Genomic DNA, 11,775 nt, shown 5'->3' with positions numbered 1-11,775 from the left:
TTTTATATTCTTTATCTTTGCAATAAATGAATTTCATCATTCAGTATTCCAGGTTTTCCTGAATTAACTTGTTTTTGATCATCATAAGGCCTAATGTTTTGTTTTCATTTCTTACTTTTTGAATAAAAACCCTTTTTTGTATCACTACGCTTCCAATGCACAAGGTCATTTTTGACCCATGTGTGTAAAATTGATGTAATAATACAAAAACTATTTTTCTTCATGAAGTATGAAAGGAAAAATGGATATAATGATCTGTTGTAATAAAAAAAAAAAGATATTCAAACACACAGCCAGCATGACATAACATTGGAAATTAATGTGGGTCATTTTTTACCCACGTTGTGCATTAAAAGGTGTTTATATGTTGTGCATCAAAGGGTTAAATCTATAAATAAGCATGTTGAACACTTGAAATAAGAAATTAACTCTTAAAACAAGATCAATTATCCAACACTTCTAAATCTTAAGTTTTTTTAAATCTTGGTAAGAAACAAATAATTTGCAGTGCAAGATTTTAAAAAACTTAAGATTTAGAAGTGTTGGATAATTTATCTTGTTTTAAGAGTTAATTAATCTTATTTTAAGCGTACAACATGTTATTTATAGATTTAACAATCTTAATTCAAGAAATCTTGTCAAGTGAAATTATCTGTCCATGCAGCAAGATAATTTCCCTCAGATTTAGTGTTTTTATCTTGTTTTTAGACATGTCTTTTTTGCAGTGTAGTTTAAGTTAACCAAACTAGATTTCTCCATAGCTTTGCTGCAGTTCAAAGTCTTCCACTGTGAAGTAATTGGCAGCTTTTAAAGTTCCTTCCACTGGTCAGTAGAGCGCTGACTTCAATTCGGAGGCGGTCAAACCGTCTCTGACTTTCATTCTTTGAAGCTTCACATGGAGCGTTAAGGTGAAGTTCACCAGTTGGCAGTGAGTGCCATCTGAGTCAGCATCATGTCACGGACCGCAGCTGAGGATGTTAGTTATTTATGGTCAACAAAGGAAATGACTACTGAGCCGAGCATTTCAGAAACCCCCCCAAGCCTGAAGTCTGGAGAGGTGGCACAGCTGGTCAATGAATTCTCATAACGTAATCTAAAGTTATTTATTCGTAGGAATTTGCAGACTTCTCAGATGACTCAGTGGTTACATCCATTGACTAACCACAGAGCAGGATCACCAGCTTTTCTCCATATTTCTCTCTTCATAATGGTGTGTGTGTGTGTGTGTGTGTGTGTGTGTGTGTGTCAGATTGCCCCAGCTGAGACCCCAGATGTTACTGAGAGGATGGTTATCATTACTGGAACCCCAGAGGCTCAGTTTAAGGTAAAACAAAAATAAACGAGTGCATAAATGTGCATTATGATGTAATTATTGCCTCTATTTTAAGGATAAAATTGCTACTTAAATAATACGTTTTATTTAATTTGTCCTGTATTTTTGTAAACAGCAGTGGATCACTGTGTGTCCCCATTTTCCCCAGTCTCTCCTTGCCTCATTCCCTCCTCTGTATTCCAGGCCCAAGGTCGGATATTTGGGAAGCTGAAAGAGGAGAACTTTGTCTCAGCGAAGGAGGAAGTCAAACTGGAGACTCACATCAAGGTTCCCTCAAGTGCAGCCGGCCGGGTCATCGGTAAAGGCGGAAAGACGGTGAGTTGATGCTTGAACTAGGGTTGTCAAAAGTGTCGATACTCAAAAAAGTATCGATACTAAAACGTTGTATCCGGATACGATACTCATTTTATTTATTTATTTATTTTTTCAATGGTAAAATCACATTTTATTAGTTTTTTTTCTTTTTTTGTTTCAACAATTTTTATTGATTTTTAACAGTGAATTAACAAACAGACACACAAACAATAATAATAATTACAAAATAATAAGTATATATTTCAATTAAATAAAAAAATTTAAAAAACTCGGGTATCTTACGTATGCATATATATATACGGTATATACATACATATATGTAAACAAATAAATAAAATAAACAAATAAAATAAAAAAAGTGTACACAACAAAATAATGGCTGCATTATACAAACATATGATACTCATTTTCAAAAGTATCGATACCTAGCCAAGGAATGAACACTTAAGTTATTGTTATTTTTTTTATCAAGCTTGCCTAACATTGTGCACAGCATACAACCTCAAAATATTGTTCTAATTGTTATTGTTTATTGTATTTATTTATTTTTTGCACTACCTCAGACCTGAAGCTTGTTATCATAGTTGCAGTTTTTTGCACAACTGTTTTTATTATAAATATTTAACCTGTGGTTCTGTTAATTTTTACATGTTGCATTTTTCTTGTGAATAAAATTATGTCTGTTAAATTTTGGGGTCTTTGTTTTTATCCTGGTGGTATCGAAAATGGTATCGAGTATCGGATATTTTCCTGAGTATCGGTATTGAGTTGAAATTTTTTAGTATCGTGACAACCCTAGCTTGAACTGAGCTGAATTATGGGAATTAAAAACAAACAGTTACTTACTGGCTGTAAATTCAAATCAAGATTATGAACTCTGGAGTCTTTTTTTCCCCATCAGGTAAACGAGCTGCAGAACCTTACGAGTGCTGAGGTCATCGTACCGCGGGACCAAACTCCAGACGAGAACGATGAGGTCTTTGTGAAAATCAGCGGGCATTTCTTTGCCAACCAGGTACGCAGAACACATTTTGATGCCATGTGAACTAAAGGCTAATACATACTCAGCAAGAACAGAGACATTTGTTCTCTCTCCCAGGGCTGCAAGCACAGAATGATGTCATCTTGTTCTTGCAGCCCTGGGAGGGAGAACACATTTCTCTGTTCTTGACACATCATCTGGGCAGAACTTTTTTTCTTGTGTGGTGTCCAAGAAGTATTGTTCGATTGGTCAGAAATGTTAATTTGAGACTTGTGCTGCAGTGGGAGGGCCCGGTGACGACTTACCAGGAGTTTTTCTTGAAGTATGAAAAGTCCTGGACAGAAAGAACTTTTTTCTTGTTCTTGCCACCTCGAGAACAAGAACAAATTTCTCTGTTCTTGTGGAATATGTAAAGGACTTAACCCTTTGATGCACAACACACACACACACACACACATATATATATATATATATACACACACACACACACACCTAAACACACACTACATATATCTCATGCTGCCATGATGATTCCATAATGGAACAACAACAACAACAGTTGCATTTTAACAAGTTTCCATTATTTAATTAGAAAATAAATGAAACTATCGAAAATTAAGGTTTTCTATCCTATTAATAGGAATAGATGGAAAAGGGCCACTAAATGAAGTTTTTCAGTGCTTTTTTGTGCCGCAAAATGGCAAAGCTGTTTCCTTTGGAAAAGTCTGCCAAAAAAGGTTTCAATATGGCCTCCTGGAGGTCATGTGACAAATTAAAGCATTGCTATTGGCTCCCTATACTCTTCCCTATTTTTTAAAAGTATTGTATCACTCAAAAACATGCATTGTAGAAATTTGACAGGCCAAAAATGGGGCAACACCATACCATAGAGGGTTAAGAGCTGATATCTAGCCATTTTCCATGGTTTTCTTGAAAATATTTTTGGTTATTATCAAGAAAATTATTTTCATATGAACACGTTTTCACGTTGTCTCGTCCTGCATGTGATGTCCAGGGTTCGTACGGGTGCTTGAAATCCTTGAAAATGCTTAAAGTTTAATATTTTCAAGGTTTGAAAAGTGCTTGGATGTTGGATAAAGTGCTTGAAAATGCTTGAAATTCTAACTGTATTTTTTGTGCAATCTGACTATAGATAATCACATGTTCAATTAAAAAAATACTAAGGTCTAAGGACTAAGGTCCTGGAAAAGCTTGAAAATGGACCTTGAAAGTCCATTTGACCACTGAAAAAGTGTCTGAACCTGTGATGTCTCTCCAACAGACTGCACAGAGGAAGATCCGGGAGATCATTCAGCAGGTCAAACAGCAGGAACAGAAGCACCAGCAGGGCGCCGCCGTGTCACCGCACTACTCCAAGTGACCAGCGGGGTGGCTCCAGCGGGCGCCAGCCAATGAATGTAGCCCTCCCAAACGGACAGAGACCTACCCAGACAAAGGCCAAGGCCAAGGGGGACATGCAGGGCAGACCAGCAGCACCGGGATCAAAACCAAAGAACTTCACGAGGGGGGAAACAAGTGAGAGCCAAAGGCTGAGGGCATTGTGTGCACTGCCAGCCCTGTGAGAGCAGATAGAGTGGTAGAAACCGTACTGATATAATATAACAAAAAAGACCAAAAAAAAAAAAATAATGTACAAGAAAGGTGGAAATGGCAGAGAATTTGGGAACTGTTGTCTTCACAGTTAAAAAGGTAAAGAGGAAATAGTATGTCGCCCTGCATAACGTTATCTCTGTAGTTGGACTAACATAGGCCTAACAAACTGATAAAGCAACTGTATTAACACGAGCGTATACGAGGCGTTGTGATTGATATTTTGGGTTAGAACGAGAGCACGTGACAATGGACACCTTCTCTCACAAGAGTTTGAGATATTCAGATTGCAAGATTAAATATCCTTAGCAGTATTAACACAGAGTAGAAAAGTATATTGATACACACTGAGAGTATGCACTGTTGTTTTCCTATCAAAATGACAGTACAGCTTGGTGTAGTTTTTAATATTTTTGCTTGTTACAGAGATTGATTGGGCTGTGACGGCCACTTAAAGCAGTTCCCCTTGTTTGTTCACATTATAGGCCACTGACTGAAATCTAAAAAAAAAAGAAAAAACCCCTATAAGTAAATATGGTGAATGGTTCTGAGTCTTTGTAACGAGCCTGTGTGTGTGCCAACGCAAAAGATAACGTCCCTTTGAAATGTCTCTCACCATTCATATCTGATGCTTCACTTCTTTTTTTTCTTCCTTCTGCTAATTTCTGCTTCACTTTCTCATCACTCTCTCTCATCCGGCATGCGTTTTTTTTTTTGTTGTTTTTAAAAAAAAAATAGGATAAAAATATTTGTTCCCCGTAGCCTTTTGATAACATTGAACTGACTGCCACTTTCACTCAACAGAGGGTTAAATGCAACAGAGGGAGTTTTATTCCCCCCACTAAATTGGTATCAGTCTCCCATGCTGTACAGTAGAATACAGGAGCATCTTAATACATTAGAATATGATGGAAAAGTCTGTTTCCAGTAGTTCAAGTCAAATAGTCCCAACCAAGTATTGAGTCATATAGATAAACAGACTTTTCAGAGGCTAACACTTCCAGATTAAACATACTTTTTAAGTTGGTCTTTAGTAATATTACATTTGTTTGAGACACTGAATTTCAGGTCATTCATAATTAGAATAAATTAAATAAATTAAGACACGTGTGTAATGGATCTATATAATATGTTATTTCCACTTTTTTGTTTTAGTTTAGTTTTAGTTTAGCTTTTTTATTTGAACATGAGCTAGTAACACAACAAAGTAAACTGAAAAACAAACAAATCCAATGAGCATAATCAAAACAAAATAGCAATAGTCAAAACAAAAGCTATAATGTGAACGCAACATGTCTGAAAAGGAGTAGGATGAAGCATAATATGCTTATTTAAAAATACCCCTTCTCCACTACTCAATTAACAATTTTTTTCCCTAAACATGCATATTTACATAAAACATATTTACAAAAAAATCAAAAATGAATTAATTGAATTGAATTACTGACATAAATCTACTTTCTATGATATTCTAATTTATTGAGATGCACCTATAGATCTACATTCATGTTTATTGGCCTGATAATAAAAGATATAAAAAATCAAAAGGATGTCTCTTAAGGCATTCTCCTTGCAATCAGAGCAAAAATTGACATAAAATTGGGGCTCCTTTGCTTGTTAACCAGTCGTTTTGAATGTGCACCGCCACACGCTCGGCCTTATGAGGACGTCACGAGGGCCCAGAGAGGGGGACGACGTGGCTTTGAGGGGAGGGGAGGGTGCAGACTCGTGGTGTGTGGATTGGCAGTGAGAAAAAAGTTTTCGGGTTAGTGGGTGGGTTTTTTTGGGTGGGTGGTGGGTGGTGGGTTTATGGGGAGGCACTGTATGACCTGTGGTACACACACAAACGTGACCGCAGCCGCGTTTGGCTTTAACCCTCTCGGGTACGGGAGCTTTCTAAAACGGCATGACAGCTGTGAATGTACGATATGCAGCCTTTTTAGAAAATATCACCCCTGCCGTGTCCAGCAGGCCGGGCCAGAGGCACAGACACACAGATTGTCATTCTCACTCTCGCTCTTTCTTTTTTTTTTTTTTTTTTTTTTTCTTTCTTTTTTTTTTGGTTTGTTTTATTTTGGCGAGCTGGCCGACCGCTCTGCGAGTGTGAGCTGGACACGCAGGTCCTGGTGTCCCTTCGTGCTTTACTTTGGAGACCATGGAAGCTTGTTGCCTTATTTTGTCACCTTTCAGACATCATCACCCATCAGCTTCATCTTCCAGACGCAAGGTTATTGCCAATACGCACAGCTTCCTCCGTGTGTGTGTGTGTGTGATTGTGTGTGTGCGCATGTGTGTGTGTGTGTGTATATATATATAAAAAGAGAGAGTAATATTTATGAATCTATTTTTTTCCTATTTTGTGATGAGAGCTATTGATAAGAAACAAAAAGAAAACAAAGTCCTTTTCTTTTTTTCCTCAGTGGGACACTGCCATATTATTTTGAAGGGAAGTGTTTATTTTCTTGAAAACTAGACTATGAATAATAATATAAACAAATAAAAACCTGAAAAAAATAGGAGAACAGTAAAGTGAACCACCGTGTTAACTTTGGTCAGGATGTGAACAGTGCGCATGTCAGTATTGTGATCTACCTCAGGCTTCAGGGTACCTCAGTCCAATCTTTCATTTCCCCTTTTTCCACATTTTGTATGCCTTGTTAACTGATCATTTTGAGCGTTTTTAATTTTATTTTTTAATGAAAAGAAAAAAGAACAAGACAAAAGATCTACAGTAATCTCTAAACTCTTCAGGTCCAGCCGACTAGTGAAACTTTGTAAAACTGTAGTCAACTGTGTTGGACTGTCTTTACCTGGACGCCATACAACCTCTTAATGATACAAAAGGATTTCCAAGTTGCTAGAAAGGAATGAAGAGCAGGATCTAAGGGGTACATACCTGCCCGAAGTGGTTCTGAATGTGGATGTTGTGTACTGATTTCACCATCTGAGACAGAAAGAAAAAAAAAAGAAAAGATACCAATCAGTTGATAGAAACAGAAACTAACCAACTGTACCTCCTGTTTTTCCCAACTGTACCTCCAGGTTTTTTTTAGACTTTTAAAAATGATTCACTTGTGAAAAAGAGAAAAAAAAAAAAAGACATTTTTTTAACAACCCAATTCAATCTTACCAGCTCTATTTGATAACAGCATACTCTGGGGTTGATTTGAAGAAAACACGAAGCTGCAAAAATACACTGACGGGACTCTTGAACATGGTGTAAAAACCCTAGTCTTCTGTGTAGAATGTAGAACAACTCTAGTCGTTGAAATGTCACTGTGTACGACAAGATAACTGTATATCTGTAAACATGTACAATAGAGTCACACATAAATGCATCGTTTTCTGTCTCTCTATAACACTTATCAGTCTGCACCTGCGTTGTGAGAGATGGTGGGAGAAGTTTAGAGCGTCACAGCTTCCCTCAAAACTGACCTCTAAATGGTTTTCTCATCAATCTTCCGAGTTTATTATTTTATTTTTTTTGTTGTGCTGTACATTTCAGAATTACCTCTCAGAATCCAAGGCTGACTTTAGTTACTAAAACCGATGTAGGGCAAAAAGAATTAAATAAATGAATGATATAGTGAAAGTTAGTGTTTGTCTTTGGAGTTCTTTTAACTGTTGAGAGCTGATTTTTACTTCTTTTTTTTTTCCCGAGGGCAGACTTTTGTCATCAGATGAGGTGAATAATTTTTTTTTTTGTCCCAGTGAACACAGACAAGCAGTGCTAAAATAAAACATTTAAGGTCTATCAAACTCACACAATGCCTGAGGCTTTTTCAGCAAGCCTCCCCACAGCCGGTACAGTACCTCATACTGATGATGATAGCTCACCAGACCTGATTCAAAAACCCCTGACCTTACCCACAAGAATGCAGTACGGTGCTTCTACTCCGACGCGTGACTCCTGTGGCGGTCTGCTTCACTGTAGTAGGACATGTCGTGGAGAAAACGGCTTTTCACAGTAGCACTGGAAACTGTAGTTTGTCACTCATGATTTGTTTGACTTGTCAGGAGTAGCTTTTTTTTTTTTTTTTTTTTTTTTTAGAGCAGTTTTGAATTTGAGGCTCTTTTCTTGCATTGCGGAGGACTCTTCAGACCTCTGTCTCTCTCTTGTGTTTTTGGCTCTTTACACAGTCAGTGCAGGTTTCCCTCCAGCTGGTTCGGTTTCACTAGCTGCTTTTTCCACTATCGCACCATTGCAAGCTCGGGCTTGTCTGCAAGCCAGTCGGTGTCTGTGCAATTTTTTTACTAATGACAATGACAATAGCCCAGAGCACCACCCTAAAAATCCACCCATAACTCAGTGTCACCCATCACACTGATTTAATTAAGTGGCAAGTGTTTCAAATGTGCATGTCAGGCACTAACTGCAGGAACAGTGGAGATTTAGTGCTCTAACTGCCTTGTACTGAGACTTCAGTTTTTAATGGACCTCTTTTGTTATGCATTGGATCCTAATGGAAGTCTGAAAAATGAAGCCAAGGCAAAAAGTCCCAAAAGCTGCAGTTCCTCAAATGGCCACATGAGGCTTGGTCCAAAAGCACCAACCCTCATTGACAACCACGTTAAAATGCCCACATTTACTGTGGAAATTAACATATTTAGTCAAGTCAAGTCAGAGTTTATTTATAGAGCACATTTAAAAACAACCTCAGTTGACCAAAGTGGTGTACAGTTATTAGAATACAATAAAAATCATACACAAATATAGTTATAAATAAAAACAATGAAAACAATAAGATACTAAAAAACAGTAAAACAATGAAATAGTAATAAAAACTCAATCCAAAAAAAGTTAGAGATAAAAAAATAAAATAAAAGGGTAAAAAACCCTTGAAAAGTAACTAAAGCTGTCAGATAAATGTAGTGGAGTAAAAAGTACAATATTTGCCTCAAATAGTAGAAGTATAAAGTTACGCTAAAGTACTCAAGTAAAGTAAAAGTCCAGTACTTGAGTAAATGTACTTAGTTACATTCCACCACTGTACACTGCCAGTTCCCTGACAATATATACAGTCATGGAAAAAATATTATAAGACCACCCTTTTTTTTCAATTTCTTGTTCATTTGAATTCCTGGTTTTCTTGATAATAACCAAAAATCATTTTTAAGAAAACCATGGAAAATGGCAAGATACCAGCCCTTAAAATGAACTCTTATGAGATATTTTATATTTGCCCAAACAAATGTACCTTTTGTTGTACCAGGCATTAAAATGAGCAAGAAATTGAAGAAAACAATGCTGGTCTAATCAATTTTCCATGACTGTCTTTAGGTTTGTTCGTAGTTCATTTGACAAATATTGTTGGTTGTTTCCAGTTTTTTATTTTTCCACTATAAAACTGGGCTCATGAGAAATTAGCTTGCGCTAACATCTCCTGCCTAAGACTTTAGGACGCAATTAGCCCGTTAGCCAATTAGCCTGTTAGCCTAGCTCGGCTGGGAAATTTAGGGGCTATTAGCACCTGGAAACTGGTTTCGGTGTTGCACTTTGAGGGTGCAGTCTAACACCTGAAGCTAAACCGACTTTGACACTTGCTTGCATTTGGCGGGATGGTGGAGAAGCAGCTGCTGTGGTGTCTTCAGCAGAGCGCCCTGGCTGTTGAGACACCCAAAGGGACCGCACTCTGAGGGGAAACTTGTCAAGATAATAGTAACCTTTTTCTTTTTTTTACTTCCGAGGATTGGTGTTTCTAGGTTTTGTGGGGTGTTGCTAGACATTAATATTCAGTACCAGAAAACCACAATTACACACATCACTGAGGGTGTACTGTGTTGTTAGTCATATCACATGGTGGTTGGATAGTATAGGCTTTTTTTTTCTGTTGATCTGGTTTTCTCGTCATTTACACTGATTAAATAACATAGTCCGGCGCAATAGCTGCGATTCTTTTGCTTTAATATTCATTCCTGTTAGATCACTACCAATAATACTAGCTGTTACATTGTGGTTGAAAAATATCCTAGTTAGGATTTTAAACAGATTTGGGAAAAGAAAAAAAAAAGGATGAATGTGTGACATGCAAAGAAGGGTTGACAAAGTATCCAAATCTGATTAAAAAATAATAATAATTAAAGAAAAAAAGCGGATAAGTTCTTGTTCTGCATTTGCGACCGAACAGAAAAAGAGGGCATTCAACAACCATCCAAAAATTAGAAGAGGAAGGATTTAGTAAAGTCTGGTTGGATGGATGCAGAACCACAGCAGTGTTTTTTGTCCTGTCTTGTTGTTTAATGGGAAAACACAAAGCATTGCATGAGACTGTTGTAGGCGATCCAGTATGTACACTTCACATTGCACTAGACTTTCAGTAGTGGTTTTACATGGATCCATTTCTTAACTGCATTTCACCGTTTTGGGAGATTCCTTTTGTTTCCTCAGTAGGTCACAACCCTCAAGTCCTACATTTCCCACGGGCCAAAAGGTCCCAAACACCTCAAGGTAATCGGTGACTGTGCGCTGGACAGACATATGATCCGTTTTTAATCCATCTTGTGGATCCATGCCTTTCTGGTCACAGCCATGCTGTTGTTTTGAGTTGTGAGTGAACTGTATTGCTGAGCAACCTGGATCTGAGCAATAAAGAACATTTGAAAAAAGAAATGCTGGTTTTTCATGTTTTTCTTTTAATTATTTCAAAGTTTTTTCCACCTCTGATATAAAAAGGTGTCACGCCATTTGTGATCTGATACACAAACACAAATTACACTGAAAAGAATTTACAGAAAGCTTAAACATAACATTTTACAAGAAAAATAGTTTGAAAGGATGACTTTGTTCCAAAAATGACTAAGTGTATATCAATTACTCGCTCCATGATTCCACAGTGACGGAGTATAAAAAAAACAGAAAATTCTTAATGGATTGAAGTAAATGAGCCGCATTTAACAACAGCAAAACTATATATAAAAAACATCACTTTACATATAATCACACATATAATCCAACTCTGATTTATCCAGTCCTGTGCTCAATACTCCCCAAACACATGCATTTACAGTCATGGAAAAAAAAAAAAAAAATTAAAGGCATAACAGGCATTTCTACAGAAAGAGATGGTAAAAATATGGCAGGATATGTTTAAAAAGTAATGTTTAGATATAATTTACTGTCAATGTACGCATTTCCCTTTAAATACAGTCATGAAAAAATTATTAGACCATTGTTTTCTTCTTGTTCATTTTAATGCCTGGTACAACTAAAGGTACATTTGTTTGGAAAAAAATAAGAGTTTAATTTAAGAGCTGATATCTAGACATTTTCCATGGTTTTCTTGATAATTATTTTGGTTATTTTCAAGAAAACCATGGAAAATGTCTAGATATTAGCTCTTAAATTGAACTCTTATGAGCTATTTTTGTTGTCATCATTATATTTGTCCAAACAAATGTACCTTTACTTATACTGGGTATTAAAATGAACAATACATTGAAGAAAAAAACGGTCTAATTAGTTTTTCCATGACTGTATGTGTAAATCTTACTTTTTAAAACACTTGACTCTGCTATTTGTCCAGTTTTGGTGTTT

The 11,775-nt window shown here is 36.7% G+C and overlaps 1 protein-coding gene across 1 annotated transcript in view; it reads left to right on the top strand.

Moving 5' to 3' along the window:
* Nucleotides 1–7,409, top strand: part of igf2bp2a (insulin-like growth factor 2 mRNA binding protein 2a) — an 81,490-nt gene extending 74,081 nt beyond the window's left edge. The window contains exons 13-16 of the mRNA XM_059342514.1: nt 1,250–1,324; nt 1,517–1,648; nt 2,550–2,663; nt 3,913–7,409. Of these exons, the coding sequence (XP_059198497.1) occupies nt 1,250–1,324; nt 1,517–1,648; nt 2,550–2,663; nt 3,913–4,011 (420 nt within the window). The 3' untranslated portion in view covers nt 4,012–7,409. The remainder of the gene's footprint in view (nt 1–1,249; nt 1,325–1,516; nt 1,649–2,549; nt 2,664–3,912) is intronic.
* The last annotated feature ends 4,366 nt before the right edge of the window (nt 7,410–11,775 follow it).

The sequence above is a fragment of the Centropristis striata genome, chromosome 10 (assembly GCF_030273125.1).
Source record: "Centropristis striata isolate RG_2023a ecotype Rhode Island chromosome 10, C.striata_1.0, whole genome shotgun sequence".
NCBI classification, from domain to species: Eukaryota; Metazoa; Chordata; class Actinopteri; order Perciformes; family Serranidae; genus Centropristis; species Centropristis striata.
This window is presented reverse-complemented; position numbering and strand designations above follow the sequence as displayed.